Source organism: Mugil cephalus, chromosome 14, assembly GCF_022458985.1.
Source record: "Mugil cephalus isolate CIBA_MC_2020 chromosome 14, CIBA_Mcephalus_1.1, whole genome shotgun sequence".
NCBI classification, from domain to species: Eukaryota; Metazoa; Chordata; class Actinopteri; order Mugiliformes; family Mugilidae; genus Mugil; species Mugil cephalus.
Window position 1 is genome coordinate 25,049,164 of NC_061783.1, and position 18,797 is coordinate 25,067,960.

An 18,797-nucleotide genomic window follows, 5' to 3' on the forward strand; every position below is an offset into this window, starting at 1 on the left:
TGAGTTATTTAGAGTTTACGATTTCGATTGAGCAGGAACCTCTGAAACATGAAGCCAAACCCTGCAGTTCCACTGTCCACCACAAGAGGCTCCACTGTTAAATCCTGAACCAGCTCTGGTCTCTACAGACAGTTTATCCTTCCTGAACACCAGAAAGTAGTCGCCATGGTGAAGTATATGAATCTAGCAACCACTGGACTCTCCTTTAGTTCTGGTTCCATTGTCACTAAAGGACCAGGGGCAATGAAACCAACTCTTATTCATTTAGCTTTTATTTATAGAGTTTTATAGTTTTTAATGTGGACTACCAGAACTAAGATTTAAAGTTTGTCCACATTGGTTTTAACATGAATGGTTGTCTCTCCTGTGAATTCAGAGGTGGAGGTGGGAGCGTCAGGACCCGTATTCCTAAAGACCCTCAGAGCTAATAGTTGTTCCTACAGACAGAGAGAGTTTCCCGCCAGGTTGTTCCTAGATGGAAGTAAAGATGAAAGGTTCCTAAAGAAGGTTCTGCAGTGAGATGTGCTGAGAGCAGGGAGGAGAACTTTAAGAGGCTTAGAGAGGAGAACATGGTGGAAAGAAGAGGAGGAGAGATATTCTCCAAACACTGAATGATTTCAACGCTACTTGATCAGAGTTACAATGAGAAAGTCCTGGAGCCGCTCCTCAGACCAGACTCCTTTAGGCTCAGATAGGAGCTGGAGGAGGATCTGGAGGACCTGGAGGACCTGGAGGAGGACCTGGAGGAGGATCTGGAGGACCTGGAGGAGGACCTGGAGGAGGATCTGGAGGAGGACCTGGAGGACCTGGAGGAGGACCTGGAGGAGGACCTGGAGGAGGATCTGGAGGAGGACCTGGAGGACCTGGAGGAGGACGGGTCTTGGTGTGGGAGTGTTAGTTATGTCAATGCTAACGCTCTTCTGTGAATGGACTGGTTAAAGACACACGCAGACTCTGGTTGGTTGTTTCTTGTTTTAAATGAAAAATAAAAACAAACTTTTAGCCTTTTACAAAGCAGGGTAAAGAGGACTTGGTTGAGGGGACATTTAACTTTAGCTTTAAGGAGGAGAGACAGTTTCTGTAAACATCAGCAACACAAAGCATCTCAGCCAGAAATAAACCCCAGACAGACACAATCCAAACACAAAATAAAAGTCACAAAGCATTTTACAGTGTGCCTCTGTTATTTACAGCAAGGACAGTTTCTCTTACAGGCCAGTCTACATGTTGGTATTAATACATTCGGCTCGGTGTCAGACACAAACAGGTGGAAATAAGGCACAGTCTATAAAATCTCACAAGCTGAAAAACACAAAGTCCATGTGTCCTGCAGACCAGCTATGATCTTCAGCTGCTTCTGTCTCTAACTAAACTAAAATAAATACTTTTTCTGACTGGAGATCAGTGCACGTTGAAGTCTGAGATCATCATTAACAGCTTAAATCATCTGAGGTCTGGTCATCAAACCCTGCAGAGACGACACGGATCGACTAAAACCCTGTTCTCACGGGACTAGTTCTACCTGGGACCTGGTCCTGTGGTGTCCTCTAATGTCTGTAGTTGTGTCTCTGCGGCAGGTCAGAGGACAGTTTCCTCTTTCTACTGGATAATAAACTCTACATTAGAGTCTATTGATCCAAGGACCTGTCAGTATTTAAAGCAGATGAACACATGAATGGTGGAGTTAATGGGTTCATCCTGGTCTGAATGGGTGAACGAATCTTTGCTCCCTAACATCTGTCCACACTTGGATTCATTAAACGTCTTCAGGACGAGACAAGAGACAAGAGACAGAACAAAGACCGAGAGAGTCTGGTTCTCTGTGGACCTGGTTTATCTCAGGACCTCTGTGGTCTAATTATTACTTTACTAATTACAGACATGGACGAGTCGCACAGATTACGATCACAGATTATTCCAGATTACCAGAGGTCCACGTTAAACTGGTCCCTGAGATCAGGGCTCTAAACTCAGAGGAGGCCGCTCCTTCCCGCCTTTTTCATTTTTATATCTCTTGGTTCTTTCTTCTTCGCCTTCACCTCACTCGTCCCTACATGCTGAATCTTGTCTCCTTCCCTCCTCCCATCCGCAGTAGACGATGACGAGAGTTTTCAACGAACTGGCGGAGGAAGAATTACTGAGGAGCTGACGCCTGGTTTCAGTTCCCTTTACTTTGACAGACCTCACACTCTGATCACGTGTCACTGTTATAAATACTTTCTTCAAATCTTCAGTCTCCAGCATCGTTGATGTAGGGTTCATTCATTTTAGGTCTCTTTAGATTAATATACGGAATCGTCTCCATCGTTAGCGCAGATTAGCCTTGGACTGAAATATAATCTACCTGCAGGAAACATTTCTCACCTTTCTATTAGTCTCATCAACATCTGTCAGGACTTTCTAGGAGGAAATTAGCTTCTGCTCATTTGTTTCTTCGTCCTCTTCTTCTTTGAGTCAGTTTGGATGCTGCGGGGCAGATTACTGCCCTCTGCAGGGTTAAATTATTCTCTCTGCAACAAACAAATGACGTCCGTCAGATGAGCTTGTGTTAACGCAGCGTTAACTGGTTTATTTGTGTGTCTGGGTTATAAATTATTCCTAAACTCCTTCAGTAACATAGACATCTAATTGAGGTTTAGCAGTAATCTCAGGCTGAGGTATTTGGATGAAAGTGATGAATCTTTTAAGACTGGACTGTGTCTCCAATCAGGGAAACTCCACCCGCCTGGGACGGACAGAGGGACAAATCAAACCACAGAAACCTGGACGTCTACTTGTCCTCTCAGGCCAAGTCCCTCATCGGTGTCAGTCCAGCTTCTCTGGTCTTAACTTTCCTGAAGGAAGCGAAATAAAAGCTGAAGGACGACAGACAGGGGAGAAGGAGGAAAAGATCCGAGGACGGAGGACGAGTTTCACATGAAGGTGAAAAACAAAGAAAAAGACAAAGCTCCAAAAAGTGTAAATAATGAGATGAAGGACTCATGGTCCTGATAGAGTCCATCGTTTCCCCGTCCTCAGCAGACAGAGGACAGACAGAGACACTGAGAGGGACCCTGGACCATCCTGGACCACCCTGGACCATCCTGGACCCGGCTGCACAGGAGGATCATGGGAAACTAAATGGTGGGATGGTTGGGCCTGGAGAGAGAAGGGAGCTCATTAATCCCAATGACCTGAGGATATTTCTCTGACATTTCTTCAGTTTATTCCATTGATGCATCATTACCTCCTCTCAATGGTCTGATCCAGCTCATTAACTATTAACTGTTTATTAATTTCTCTGCATCAAGCCCTCAGCTCTGGACTCAACGTCGCTTTGCAACTAAATATTTAACAACATTCAGTCAGAAGATGGACCCGTTAGTTTCATTAGCATTAGCCTCGGCTACACACTGAAAAATACGCAGCAAGAACAACATGAATATAAAGTCAGAGTGTTATTACTTTTAATATAATTCATTATTGTTTCCTGTTCATATCCTGGTCTAATTCAGACCTACTTTGATGGGGACATTTCACATAAACAACACGTCTTATGTCCTAGAGTTTTCACCTGGTTCTTCACTGTGAACAAATCAAACGCTACAGAGACGACGTTTCTACAAACTGCAGCAGAAATAAACTGAGACTTTTCTGCTCGTTGTGTATATGTTTGTGTGTATATAGTATATGTGTGTGTGTGTGTGTGTGCATATATACAGTCTATACTGTATAAACTGTGGAGCTTTTTCATTGACTCAGACTTTTCTGTTCATTGACTCACGTTTGTACTAATGTGTGTTTTTCTGAGGTTGTGTTTGTGTGTACAAGTGTGTATAAAGAATGTGTGTGTGTGTGTGTGTGTGTGTGTGTGTGTGTGTGTGTGTGTGTGTGTGTGTGTGTGTGTGTGTGTGTGTAGCTGATGTTTCCCTTTACAATAAGGTAATAAACTCACCAGCAGCAGCCTTTAGTGGTAGTCTTTAGTACGGAGACTCCGTGACCCTGAGGAAACAACAGAAAACTCTGATGAAGCTTCCTGAGGAAGGTCAACCTTCACGCAATCATCATCATCATCACCAGTGAAACAGTTTACATTTTAAAACAGGGACAAAGGGAATAAAGGCCTTCACCACAGACACTGCTGCCTCTATATCTTAAACCTCCAGTGATATTCCCACATAGCAGCTTTACAGAGGTGGTGTTAGGGTCAGTCACCGTCAGGTCATTAGTCCTGTTCTGATGGGACTAGTTCTACCTGGGACCTGGTCCCGTGGTTCAGACCTCTGCGTTACCAGAAATAAGGTTCAGGTCATTTATGATGTAATTATTACTTTACTAATCACAGACATGGACGATCCCCAGGATTTAGATCACAGACAACCTCCCACATTTGAAGAGGAGTTTCTCGTTTAGAAAACACAGGCTTTAAGAAAAGGTGGAAATTGGAGCGGAGAGGAGACAAGAGTTGTGTTGAATATGTCAAAACACGTTAAAATGCTGACCACAATATCCCCTCAACATCTCAGGGGCCTTCACTTCATGTTTCCTCCTCGGCTTCAAAGGACAGAAACACCCAGAGTCTGATGGACCCTGGATTTAATGATCTGAAACGTCGACTCGGAGCCTGAAGCTAATCTGACCACCTGCACAGGAATCCTACCAATGTCTGCCAGCACACACAAAACCTTTGTTGAATAAAGAATAAAATCTAATAAAAAAGAATTTCCACAGACAGGTAAAGAATGAGCCCGAGTCTCAGAATCTGAACTGTATCACTGAAACTCAGATACATTTCTCTGGTCTGCTGATAAGAGCCCAGTTCAGAAGAAGTCAGTGGAGGAAAGTTCAGCCACTGACTGATCAGATTTCTACTTCCAGATGTGGGACCTTGTTCCAGCCTCTGAAGCTCTTCATGGATTCACTAAAGATTCTCTGGAGGAGACGAGTGACGGTGGAACCAGGTGGTTCTTATTAACTGGGGAAGGAACCAGCCAGAGCGTTGACTGGTGGAGTGGAAAGATCTTCTGTGGAGCTCTTCAGGGGCTGGCGATGTGTTTGTTAGGGCTCTTAGCCGAGCTCTCCACTCTGAGTGGGTCAGATACATGGGTGGGGTTTTCCATCTCAGCTCCAGGAAGTCATTGATTAGTCCTGCTTCACAAACTTGGCATATGTAATGTTGGTCATATCATCCCATCTCACCCTCTGCTACCTCTTATCGTCACTAGAGACCACTCACTCTCACACCTAGGGTCAGTTAAGAGTCACCAAACCAGAGAACCCAGAGAAAGCCTACGTTTTATCATATTTAAAATGTGCAAATGAAATGAAATGATAAATGAAATGGGTTGTTATATAATCAGAAACTCAGCTGATGACCAAAGCAATAGATAGAACGATAGGAAACAGAATTAAGGCGAAGAGAATTAAGCCTTCACTGATCCAAAGTTAAACTAATCTGATTCAAGCCTGACGTGGACCCTTTGTGTGACTGAGCCACACATTCCCCAGGTTCTGGTTCTGTTCAAAGCTAGGTCCCTTCTGGACGTCCACACTTAGAACCTCACTGGGTTTCTTGAAAGAACCTATACAGCCCTCAGCCTTAACAGAAATATTTGGAGATACATGCTTGAAAAAATATGACAGTCTTTGCATCTCTTTCAGTGAGACGACTTATATTCATGAACTGGAATGAAAAACCGAGCAGTGGATTAAAGATGTCACACATCATCTGACTCTGGACTAAATCGGTTATTCCACAGGTCTGATGTTGTCTGGTTGGTTTTTAACCGTCATAGAGAATATGAATACCAGGGACATTAGGGCTTCATTACAGAGACCCCATACTATGAGTACTTTTAATTTATTATTTATTATTACTTTTATTATTTCATTTTACTTATTCTTTTGGCTCTTTTCTCTGTTTATGTGTTTTTTATTCACTGTTTCATTATTTCTACTTTTAGTTTGTCGCTTATGTATCATTTTGGAAATGTAATGTAGTTTCTATTGTTAATTAACAATGTCTACAGGTTGTTGTTTGTGTCTGGTGACCTAATGGTGCAGGAATGTTACCGGGTGGGTGGGGGGGGGGTGTTATGAAAAATCAAACTACTTTGAACAAACACAGAACTAAAACCAAGCGACGTACGAGGGAAACGACAAACGAGAGCGGGAAAAGACGAGTACAGACATGACAGTGACATTCCTGTAATTCTCTGTAACACAGGCCTCACCCTGCACACCAGAAAACCAATGATTCACAGGAGCAGCTTTCAGATTTACACGCAGACACTTGGTTTAGCTCCAGGTCGAAGGTCGTTCTTTCATCGACGTCTCAGTGAGAAGACACTGAATCGTATCTGCAGACAAACACTCTGTTCTCCCATGTTTACCAGTCAATAGAAGTTTGCTGCATGTCTGGAGCTAATAACGCTGGGTGGGAGATGAGCCGCTCACATCCAGCTAGTAATTATGACCGAGGGGTGTGACGTGAACGGGTTTTCCCAGCTGGCAGCTTGTTTTTCAGAGTGTAGCGAAGGCACCAAGGAGCTCTGATGGAAACAAGATCTCAACAGAGAAAAACGTTACTTTTAGATTTCAGATTTAAATAAAAATATGAAAGCTTCACAGAAGTTCCTGCTACATGCTGAACGTATGTCACCGTCCTCACCCTGTCATTAATTCAACATGAAGCTTTTATCTCCACATGTTCATCATCAGAGTCAAGACAAAAACATAATTACAGGGACGAGGTTTGTCTTCATCTCCCCTCAGATGGACTCGATCAGAGTTTGTGTTCAATGACAAGTGAGAAGTCTGACATCATTTCACTTTTTCCTTTTCACTGGTTTAATTAATCTGTCCATGCAGCACCTAGCAAGAGTCCTCTGGTCCTTTTACATCAACACAGGACCTTCAGGGTCCTGATAGCCAGCCTCCTGGTCTGATGAAACCAGAACCTGAGCCCCCAGTGGATGAGGGACAGGGTCCTGATGGCCAGCCTCCTGTCTGATGAAACCAGAACAGAAATCTGAGCCTTGCTACGTTCTGTACAAAGAACAAAGGCATCAGTCACCAGGAACCCACCAGCTGACAGGACGGATCAGTCAATCAGTTCAAGGCCCCGGGGCCCAGAGGGCCTCCCACCCCCCAATGACAACTGATCAACATAGTTAAGGAAGGGACTCTAGTAGAACTCAGACCATCATCAGTCCAGATTTGACCTCAAGATAAAACCTTTTCATCTTGTTCCATAATCTGGATCAAGTCTCCAAGTCAACTTGGTTCCAGTCCAGGTAGAGATCCATTAGAGACAGCAGCTGCTACAATACTCTACTGACCACATGGTGGCGCTGCTGCCAGACCTCCAGTGCATTTTAATTAAGACCAGGTAGATGCACAGGTGAGACCAGGTGAGACCAGGTGAGGCCAGGTGTTGATGGTCCTCCAGGATGTCTTGTGAAGTGAATCTACTGCATCTGCTCTTTGTACTTCTGTTTATTTATGGTTTATACTGACTGGGTGTTTGGGGTTAGACCAGCTGCTTTGAAGGGACCGGCTTTAGGTTTCTGTCGCTGACTAAGGTTCACTTCCTGATCAGAGTGTTGAAATGAGGCAGGATGTGGTGAACGATGTCATCCCTGACACTTTTTGGGAAGAAGGCGTTGCTCAGGTGTGAAACACTCGTTGGGTTTAACGTCTTCATGACAACATGTGGTTTAAAGTAACTCCTCCAAACCAGGGATGATGATTTCACAAGGCGACAGGATGAGGAGGAGGTTTTGTCTTTTCCTGTCCAGTAATTTATTCAAGCTTCTTGTAAACGGTGGTGTAATAATATCAACGGCTGCTTGTGTGGAAAGGTGTGGCAGCTCTGACATGAGAGGAATGAGGAGGATTTACTAGACGGTGGTGGAGCGGAGAAATACTCAGACCACAAAGAAAGAGAAAGAATGACGACCATGTTACAAACAACAACGAGACGGCAACGCTACAAACACTCGGCCCAGAGACTATTTCTGACACCCCCCATCTAGTCACTTCTAGTCAACATCTAGTAAATGCCTAGTCAACATCAACTTCTAGTAAACTTCTAGTAAACTTCTAGCAAACTTCTAGCAAACTTCTAGTAAACTTCCAGTCAACATCAACTTCAAGAACTTCAGACGACAGAAGTTGCCGTCCGGCGGCCATCTTTGTCTCCAGTTCCTGCCCCAGGTATCATAGAGCTGAGCACTTACGGCACTTTGCCTTGACAGTAGAAGAACAATCCGATGGCGGCTCCAACTGCGACGAGGACGGCGATGACTATTCCAGCGATGGCTCCGTCCGACAAACCTTCATCCAACGCTCCATGGGCTAGAGAGGACAGAGCAATCACACGTTTTCATCTGCACGTGAGTCATTGAGCTGGAACCACATACAGGATGTGGATATGTAACAATGGTGAGTGACGTCTGTGGAAGAGAGTATCTGGACCAGACATCAGAAACAGAAGCAAAGCTGCATTCCAGCGTGACGCTTACGAGGAGATAAATAAACCTGCAGCTCTTTGGTCGTGGAAATAAAACTGAAAGTAAAAGCTACGAGCTGAAGTTTTTCTGTATTTATTCTATTTTTGCACGCATTGTTTCTCCCTAAGTCTGTCTAAGTGTAAGAGCATGGCTGTTATTTTTACAGGTTCCACATGAACCGAAGCGTTGGACGAGTCTCCCTTTAATCACATGACAAATAAAAGATTACACAACAGATGACAGCGAGAACTGAACTGTCCGGTTTCTTCTAACCTGTCAGGTGATGTAACACAAACACTGTTGTAATGTGTGGGCTCGGCTGCAGATGTGGAGCTCACCTTTGACCGACAGGAAGTGGGACTTGGTGGCCATCTTGCCAGTGATGGTGTTGTGCATCTCACATGTGTACGTCCCAGAGTTTTGGTACTCGGCTTTCTCGATGGTATACTTGGTTGATTTTTCATTGAGCATTGTGCCATTAAACTTCCAAGTGATGTTGGCGGGAGGGACGGATTCAGCCATGCAGGTGATCTCTATAAGGTCGCCGACCTCTACGGCCTCAGGACCCTTCACGGTGGCTGAGTCGGGACCGTCTGGACACACAGAGAAACGATGCTTTATCATTTAAATATGTCTCTAAATGTCCTGCAGTGAAACTTTATGAATGTCATAAAAATAAATCTGAGCTCAGTCAACGCTCATAAATGCATTGTAATGTAAAACCATAAACCCTGCAGACACCAGCACATGCTCCCGGTCTCTTAGCAAAGCAAACACTCACAGTTCACCACCATCCTGTAGACGGCTGTGACGGTGTTGATGGGGTTGCCGAGATGACACATGTAGTTTCCGTTGTCCTCTTTCTGCAGTGGGTTGATGAGGACGGAGCTCATGTCGCTGGAAAACACCACCCTGGGGCCAGCGCTCAGCGGCTGGTCGTCCTTCAGCCAGGTCGTGGTCTTCACGGTGCCAGCCGTCGCACTGCAGCTGAGGTTTGCCGAGCTGTTCCCGGCGATGAGGGTCGAAGTCGGACCGACGACGTTGGCGCCTGAGACGGCCTCTGAGAGTGTGAACAGGACAGAGATCCGTTTAATGTAAAGGCTTTAATTATTTTGTCTTTAGACTAAACTGTTTGCAGGAGGACAGACGCCGCTCTTATCTTGTACTTCTCTCTACTCAGTCACATCAACGTAGAGCCTACCTACCTCTTACCTCCTACCTCCTACCTCCTACCTCCTACCTCCTACCTCCTAACCCTACCTCCTACCTCCTAACCCTACCTCCTAACCCTAACCCTACCTCCTAACCCTGGTCTGAACAGGTTACAGGCCTCCATGAGTCAGGCCCACACAACTTCCTCCAAAACAAAAGAGGAAGAGAATTAGAGGCAGAACAGGTTGAACAACATTTCCAGTGCCGACACTGATCCGTGGTTCTTGCTGTGTGTTGTCATATCTCGCAGGCGGATGAGAGGAAACCTTTGCGTCTGTTCAGTCTTCATTCTGAACAGTGAAATGATTGAATGAGTTCACCCTGGTGCTCAGCCGGTGGAGCTGTTGTCACTTTAGAATTATTTGAAATATTCAGGGTCTTAAATGAGCTTTAAAGCTTCATCCTTAGACAGGCTGAAAGGTGTGTGGTGCTGTTGTGTGGAGGCTGGTGTAGTGCTGATGTCGGATGTTGCTTTAAAAGCGTTCAATCTAATCTGATGTATGATGTGATGCACTACACTGGAGCATGCTAATGTGAACGTCATTATAGCTGCAGGTTGCAGTCAAACACACAAAGTAGAAGAACAGGTTTAACCCTTCACAGGACACTTATTTAAATTCTACACTTCCACTCCAGAGTGTTATTGTAGGACAGAAGACGGCTGTTTTACTTCTAATGTCCCCGAGTTAAATCCAGATGAATGAATGTCTCATATGTGGTTCCTGGTCTCATATCTGGTTCCTGGTCTCATATCTGGTTCCTGGTCCTTAAACTAATGTAAACATGTATTTGTCACATTGGAGCATCAGAGCTGATTCAGACACTTGTCAACATCATCACATTAGAAACATTAGGACACTTGTTCTTCTTCATGGTTCCTAATAAACCAGTTCAGAGGGGGACCTTGTAGACCCTGATTAGACCTGACAATGTTTCCTGGATCTTCTCTGATTGGCTCAATGAAAACTACATGCGATAAACCTCACTCAGAGGAACCAGGAACCATGTTACGTCATATGGTTCCTAGTTCTAGATGGAGGGTTAAGCTCCGCCCATTACTTACCCATTGTGGTGAAGGAGACGGCCGGAGAGGGAACCATGCGGTTGGTTTTGGTGTTGCTGGCCTTGCATGTGTAGTCTGCCGCTTGTTTCCCGTATCCTTCACCCTCGATGACTTTCAGAGAGAGGATCGGACCAGAGAACTTCATCTGGGTCTGGTTGTGGTACCAGTTGAAGGTGGCGGGGGGGTGGGACTGGGCCGAACAGGTCAAGGTGAAGTTGGAGCCGGATTCGATGAAAGGGTTAGGCTTAGGAGGAGTGATGGTGACTTCCTCTGGTCCATCTGTGGAGAAGACGCTCATGTCATCTACAGTTCTATTAACAAGCATCAAACTGGATTTTAGTTCCTTCTTGATTCTGACTCTGAGTCTCTGATCTGTGTAGTAACTAAGAATAATAACAACCTTTGTGTGTTTTTTTCTAATAAATATGTAATTATAGTTTCATCCATGAATCTCTGGCTATATCCATCCAGGTTCTTCAGCTGAATCAGTCCTATTTACACACATTTCCTTCTGATTAAAACTGAAATCAAGTGTTGAATGAATGTGTTGGTGGTGGGTTTGCTGGCGGTGAGCGTCCGTCCAGAGTAAACCCTCCTGTGATTAATTAATAACAGGGTTAACAGCGGTCGGTGTGGTTTCAGTGCCTTTCAGGTTAGTCATGAGGAAGGAGTGGAAGTGACACCACTGTGTACACAGTGTGGTTTGAGCTTTGAGAACACACGCCTGAAAAGTCACGAGGCTCCAGAGATACACAACTTACTTTCACCAGACCTGGTGTTCACACAACTGCAACACCAGTAGAGAGATGATGAATGTGAAGCTTCGATGGAGTCTAGAAACTGTCGCAGTTCATTTAACGATTAAAAGTTTATTATTTCTTACTGTATATATGAAACTGATGATTTGTTTAAAAATGATTAGTGCTGCTAGCCAGGATGTTAGCCCAGGTGCTAGCCTGGATGTTAGCCCAGGTGCTAGCCAGGATGTTAGCCCAGGTGCTAGCCTGGATGTCAGCCTGTTTCTAGAGGAAAGTTTACCTGGAGTCTGAATCGATTCTGCTCCAGCAAAGATACGCCGGGCCAATCTGAATGTGTTTGTTAAGACTAACGTTATCAGCTAACATTAGCATCTACTGTCAGATCGTTTGTGGTAATGTTGCTAAGGGTTTTGGACTTTCTTGGACCTGAGCTCAGGTTAAGGTCTAGGTCTCCGCAGGAGGACTGGTTCAGGATTAGCTTCTCCTGACTCAAGCTAGCGTTGTGTTTCTGTTCCCAGCTGGTGTTTAGTCAGGGAGGGGTTACTCACAGAAGACGGTGAGGTTGAAGGGGGCGCTCTTCTTCGTCTCCAGTGTATTAGCGGCTGAGCAGTAGATGGGACCCATGAGATCCCACCGGAGGACGTTTCTGATGGTCAAGCTGCTGGACGTCTCCACCTGAGAAAAGAATACAGAAACAGTGAGAACAATGGCTGGAAACACTCTAAACATCTAAAAATCTCAATCCAAAGTAAACAGACATCCTTCTGTGTCACTCGTTTGCCGTCGGCCATGATGGGTGCTGTGCCATTGATCCAGGTGAATTTGGCAACGGAGCCCTTGGCGGTGCAGGTCAGGATCACGGTGGTGTTGGGTTCAATGGCTTCCAGTGGGTCGGACTTGATGATGACGTCAGACACCGGCTCTGCACAGAGAACCATGGAGTCAGCATGAGAGACAGAGAATAGTTCAAACTCTATAACAGAATCAGCTACAATCACCAGATGACATAGCAGCCAAGGGCCCCAGAGAAAACCCCAGGAGGTCAGTGTCCTTCTGAAGGGACAAGATGAAGACTGCTCCTGGTTTCTACATCCAGCTGCTGAGTTTATCTCCTGACTAACATATATATTAGGGCGGTCAGAATTAACTTGTTAACGCTAATTAATCATCATCATAATTAATGTGATTAATGAAGAATCTGCAGCAGAACGACTGTGAACGTGTCTCAGTTTGTCCAAGTAGCGTTAGCGTTAGCACCAGCTGATCTGGTAGTGACAGGCAGCAGAACCAACCCATAAAGATGGAAGACGCTAAACAGCACGTTGGTCCTCTCCATGAGACATTTGAGGACAAAGACACCAAGAGGGACCAGTGGAGACACATAAAGTATCATCACACTCTGCAGGAAGGAGTTTTCTTTCCAGCTTCAAACAGCACATGAACCAAGCCAAGCATACGTTAGTCGGGGATTCTGCTAGCACTTGGGCTAACGCGGCTAACAGCTGGAGACAAACCAAGACAAACCAAGACAAAGACAAGCTGCCAATGCTGCTGCTAATATGTGTCCACTCCTGCAGCCACTGTTCACTGGGAGAGACTGTTCTCAATAAGAAGCGTCAGCTCTCCTCTGGTTGGACAATGTCAACTCCCTACAAACCTTTCCAAACTCGCTAACCCTCTGGAAGATGAGTCTCCAGGAAACTCCTCTTCTCTTCTTTTAAATGTTGCAGCATTCAGTGTTTGTTGTTGTTTGTCTGCAGCCTTTGACCTGTGGACTCTATGGATTGTGTTTAGATGATCTCCCACCACCACCTCACCACACATCCACATCACACTAGTTACTGGCTAACGCCTCTGTCACTGCACGGCTACAACCAGGCTTCTGGTTCTGGTGTTTTAGTCACCTAGATTTAAACAGTAGAAGAAGAAGTAAGCTCCTCCCTTGACAGCTGCTGATATCTCATGGGAGGACCTGGTTGGTCTGGGAATGACTGGCCTAAAACATTTATCAGCTCAAAGACACTGAACACAGCTGTGACAGAGTCACAACAACAAGTCCAGATTTCAAACATGGCTCCAACCAGAATTCTACCAAAAGCAGCAGCAGAATGAACCGAATGATCCAAACTTTACTAGTGACTTTAATTTGCTTCTGGCCAAAAGTCTGAACGGAACAATTCTCAACACTCGTGACTGCAGAGAAAAACATTTCAAGTTTGAATTTTTGTGTCATTTCCTAATAAATGGATCAACTGTGGTGAATTTATGAGAAGCTTTTCTTCTTCTTCTTCTTCTTCACCAGCAGCAGCAGCAGCAGCAGCAGCAGGGTGGTGGCCGTAGTGTTGGTGGTGATGTAAAGTCAGGATTCTGTCAAACCAAGAAGGATCCTGGTTTCACATTTGACTGAGTAGAAGAGGGTGTGTGTGGGTGGATATTTCCTAGAGCTTTGTTGATCAGATCCTCCTTCCAATGAGAGGCCAGTGCCTAACCGTCATTTCAGTCACAATCTAAAATCCAGGAAAGCAGTGAGCGCTCGACCTGCTGGACCCGTTCTGGATAATCCTGGAGCTGCAGGAAGGAGTGGCGACCAGTTCTGACTCCACCCACCTCACACAATAGTTTCATGTGTAAAGCCTGCAGGGACGTTAATGATCTACTGCAGAGAAACATCCTGGCTGTTCAATGACTGTTTTTTTTTCTACTGCTACTGAGCATGAGATCAGCTCGGATCAGCTCAGCTCAGCTCAGCTCAGCTCAGCTCAGATCAGATAAGATAAGATCAGATAAGATAAGAATTTTGTGACACAAATATATTGACATGTTGCATCAACTAGCGCAAACTGAGGGTGAATAATAATATGAATAATGACCTGAGTGTTGTGGTGATGAGCTCATGAGTTCTAAATACAGATCCACACTGACGTCATGTGGAGAACCAACAGCCACAGAGTCAGAGCCTCACCTTGAACACACAGATTATTCTGGCTGCTGTTGCCACATTTCTCTGGCATTTCTCATTACTCAGTGGCCACTTCATTAGGTACGCCAGTGAAGTGGTTCTAATCTAAATAATGTTGATGTAGAAGCAGAGTCAAGAAGGAGAGGATGGGGTTAGTGAAGAGCTCAAATGATTAAATTATTAAACATGAATAAAAGCCTTATAACCTAAAAGCATAAGCATGGCGCCTCTCACTGCTGTACCTAATAAACTGGACAGTGGGTGTATGTCCACTCTGCCCTCCACAGACACACAGAAAATGTCATTTTAGTCATATTTCCTTTTATTTCCTGTTATTGTCTAGTGTACCTAATAAAGTGGCCAGGGAGGCTTTCGCAGGAACTGAACTAAATGTGATTCATCACCAGTCACTGTCTGTCACTCAGTGGCTGTAACCATGGAGACTCCAGCTTCTGTGACATCACCTACAAACCGTCTGTTCAGCACAAGTGCAACAGCCCAGCGTGTACTTTAATGTGTACTTTAATGTGTACTCATATTTCTGCCTTTACATTACACAAGCGTCCCAACGTCTCTAAAAAGTGTCTTCTACTCTACTCTGTTCTACTCTATTGTGTCTGATTAGATCCTGATTTATTGATCTGCTCCTTGGACCCAAACACCTGCTGTCTCTGTGTCTCTGGGCCCCACCAGGACAAAATGTCTCCACGGCCTTGGTATTCCATGTCAAACTTGTCCCAACAACAGAAACCAGACCACAGAGAGAGGGGGGGCTCAGCCACGCCCTGAGGATCCGGTCTCTGATGATCCCAACAACTTGTTTTTCTCCTTCAACATTTAAATAATTTATTTTCCTCTTGAATATGAAAATGAAGTCGGCGTCAGAGTAAAGGGGGGTTAAATAGTTAAATAATTAAAACTCTTAAACTAACTCTGAATGTCTGAATGGGGCCAGGGACCACACCGATCCAGTGACTCACCCAGGACGCGGAGCTTCGTCTCCCCGGTCCAGGTCGCGTCTCCCACCGCAGAGATGCTGTAGTCCCCCCCGTCCTCCACCTTCAGGGGCCCCAGGGTCAGGGCTCCGGTGGCCTTGTCCACGGAGACTCTGCCGGCGAATCTTTCGCTCACCTTCGGGCCCGAGGCCCGAAGCGTGACCACGTTAATCGAGTCCTTCCCGTCGCTGAAGTTCCACAGGATCACGTCGTAGACCGCCTCCTTCAGCAGAGTCTTCAGGGTCACGTTGGACCCCACGACCGCCTCCACGGGGCCGTCCGGCAGGGCGTCCTGAGCCGAGCAGCATCCTGCTGAGACGAGGCAGAGAAAGAGATAAATAAAGATGCATGTCCCCCGGTGCCCGGTCCCCGGTCCCCCGGGGCAGGATTAGGTCCGTTTATCCTCACCCGACAAACACAGCACCAACACAATCCACTTCACGGAGACCAGATCCATCAGGACGCTTCGAGACCTCCTTCACAGACGCGAGCAGGGAAGAGGAAAGACGCAGAGCACGAGACACCTGCGGCTTTTACAGGAGGACACACCCTGCAAAGGTGCACACCCCCCGGAGCCCGGGGCCCCTCCAGCCCCGGGACCGCCCCCTCCACACACACACAGTCACACACAGTCACACAGTCACACGCACACACACACACACACACACACACAGTCACACACACACACACACAGTCACACACATACACACACACACAGTCACAGTCACACACACGCGCAGTCACACACACACACACACACACAGTCACACACATCCACACACACACACACACACACACACACACACACACACACAGTCACACACACACACGCGCGCGCACGCAGAAACATATAGAAACGTTTAGTAGGATCTTTATATTTATTTTAGTGGTATTTTCTCCTTCTGGCCTCATTCGTCTGTTTATTCCCATTAATACATGTTTACATATTATATAGTGTAGTTATGTACGTATGCTCACCTTGCACACATGACACATTTCTATATGTGTATTATTATTATTATTATTATTATTATTATCATTATTATTATTGTTGTTGTTGTTGTTGTTACATACTGATGCTGCTGCCATTATTAGTACTATATACTGTTATTATACTGGTATTATTATATATATTCTTCTTCTTCTTATATATTATATTATGTATCTGTATCTATCATCATCTGACTTTCATGGAATATTTCTGGTCCTCTGCGCCTCCTGGTGGAGACGCGTCTCCTCATCATCTCATTGTGTGTCTGTTTATGTAGTCGTTGTGTAGTTGTTCTGTGTTGTTGTGTGGAAGTAATACTAAAGATCGAGTCCCTGCTTCTTCGTGTTTCTTGGCGGTGTCAATAAAACAGTGAAATACAGTACTACTCCCTAATCAGTCAGAGTCTAATTATACTAATGAATTATTAGTAGTAGTAGTAGTATCACCATTGGCGTGTAATTAGTCATCCCGACCAACAGGGGCGCTGAATCCCAACGGGCAGCGTAGCCCTACTGAGCATGCGCATAACCACCTACCCGGAAGTGTAACTAGTAAACAAGGTACCAGCTGAGAGGAGCTTTCCCCGTTATTCCTCCGTTATTCCTCCGTTATTGCTCCGTTGCCATCATGTCAAAGATCGAGATGCTGCGGCTGCTGATCGTCCAGCGCCTCACCGAGGCGGCCGAGGAGATCTTCGGGGTGTTCGGGAGGACCATCGCGGAGTACGAGGAGGAGATCTCCCGGTCCAAGCTGGAGCTGGACCGCCAGCGCCGGATGCTGGACCTGAGCATGAAGCCCCGGATCTCCCTGCAGGACCCGGGCTCAGGTCAGAGACTATACATTTTCAATTTAAACCTTGATTTATTTACCTTGAAATGGAAGCAGCTGATCAGCCACAACATCGTAACCACGTGTCTCTATGTGCACGTTAGGCTCCTGGTCCAGAGGTCAGAGGTCAGGGGAGAGACGTGAGGGGTCAGAGGTCAGCACGAAGCCCCGGATGTCCCTGCAGGACCACGGCTCAGGTCTGGAAGGATTATACACTCAGATTTTATACTTGTGCTGATGTTTATTAGAGTAGTAGCATGGTAGTCACATGGTGTGTCCCAGCACATCAGAAATATTAGATTGAAGTCCAGGATCTGCTGGTACAGACCAGAACCTGCAGTTTGGACCTCTCTCCATCATTCGTATCATATCACGCTAGGGGCCAGGCGGTGGGCACTGTGGTCCAGGACGTCCCACAGGAGGTTCTGAGGAATTAGTTAATAGTTGTTTCATCTGGATTCTAGAATAAATATTATAAATACTGGTTCTGATTGAATCCGTCACATCCTGATCTGTTCTCTTCATGGTCGACAGTCTCTGAGCAGCAGGAGTGGAGCTCCAGCCTGGACCTGAGTGAAGAGCCACCCCCTCACATCAAGAAGGAGGAAGAGGAGGAGAAGGAGGAGGAGGAGGAGGAGGAGGAGCAGGAGGAGGAGGAAGAGGAGCAGTGGTTGGATCAGGAGGAGGCGTCTCACAGGTCGGATCAGAACACCACCAGCGTCATGTTGTTCCAGAGCAGCAGAGCCCCAACGCAGCAGGAAGACGAACCCATGACCTCCTCCCTCCACAAGTTCCAGGACCCTGAAGACCCGGAGCTGGGCCCCCAGCCGGGAACCTCGGGTCAGCCCCCCCGCCCCGACCTCATGGAGGACAAAGCCGATGCTCCGGATCCGGTTTTATGTAACGGTCTGCACGACTGCGTGGAGCTGGAGGTGCCGCCGCCCGAGGTGGTGGACTCGTACATCTGCACCATCTGCGGCCGGGCGTTCGCTCAGCGCGGCCACTGGGCCAAACACGTCCAGGTCCACCGCAAAGCCGAGGCCAAGGTCGACAAGTCGTACACGTGTGACATTTGCGGGAAGAGGCTGACGCGGTTCGACGGCTACCAGAAACACCTGAGGATTCACACGGGAGAGAAACCGTACTGCTGCAACGAGTGCGGCCGCAGGTTCAGTGACAACTCCAACTACAAGCGCCACATTCGGACACACTGGACTCAGAAAGCTCCACAGAGCTGAGGCTGTTTCACCACAGCTCTGCTCCCGGTGTCAAACTGTTTCACTGTTACTTTCCTAAAAGCTAAATCCTTTATCCGTGCCATTATGGGACTCCTCCCCCAACACTCTTAACTACTGATCTCCTGAAATACCTCCAGAGCCTGACATCTGTTAGGACTCCTGAACACCTGGGAAGGATTCTGCAAACCCTTCACTGATGGCTTCAAGTCTTTGATTTGTCTCTAATGATCTAAAGACACATTTATATTACACGAGAACTTC

The 18,797-nt window shown here is 46.2% G+C and overlaps 2 protein-coding genes across 3 annotated transcripts; one reads left to right on the forward strand and one right to left on the reverse strand.

Annotated features, from left to right (window-relative positions):
• Window positions 1-958: 958 nt before the first annotated feature.
• LOC125019756 (carcinoembryonic antigen-related cell adhesion molecule 2-like) lies at window positions 959-16,055 on the reverse strand. 2 transcript variants are annotated; one of them, XM_047604722.1, is made up of 10 exons: window positions 15,888-16,055; window positions 15,465-15,788; window positions 12,284-12,447; window positions 12,074-12,200; window positions 10,768-11,046; window positions 9,274-9,552; window positions 8,831-9,085; window positions 8,220-8,337; window positions 3,935-3,981; window positions 959-3,138 (listed from the first exon to the last, which is right to left on the reverse strand). In XM_047604722.1, exons 1-9 carry the CDS (start codon window positions 15,934-15,936, stop codon window positions 3,960-3,962), a joined length of 1,617 nt encoding a protein of 538 aa, XP_047460678.1. In that variant the 5' UTR covers window positions 15,937-16,055; the 3' UTR covers window positions 959-3,138; window positions 3,935-3,959. The 2 variants fall into 2 exon arrangements, with proteins under 2 accessions (XP_047460678.1, XP_047460677.1); XM_047604721.1 differs by having other exon boundaries at window positions 15,465-15,791; window positions 15,888-16,051.
• Window positions 16,056-16,557: 502 nt separating this feature from the next.
• LOC125019763 (zinc finger protein 771-like) lies at window positions 16,558-18,785 on the forward strand. The gene is made up of 3 exons (XM_047604738.1): window positions 16,558-17,296; window positions 17,403-17,495; window positions 17,833-18,785. The coding sequence occupies exons 1-3, from the start codon at window positions 17,098-17,100 to the stop codon at window positions 18,534-18,536; spliced, it is 996 nt and encodes a 331-aa protein (XP_047460694.1). The 5' UTR covers window positions 16,558-17,097; the 3' UTR covers window positions 18,537-18,785.
• The last annotated feature ends 12 nt before the right edge of the window (window positions 18,786-18,797 follow it).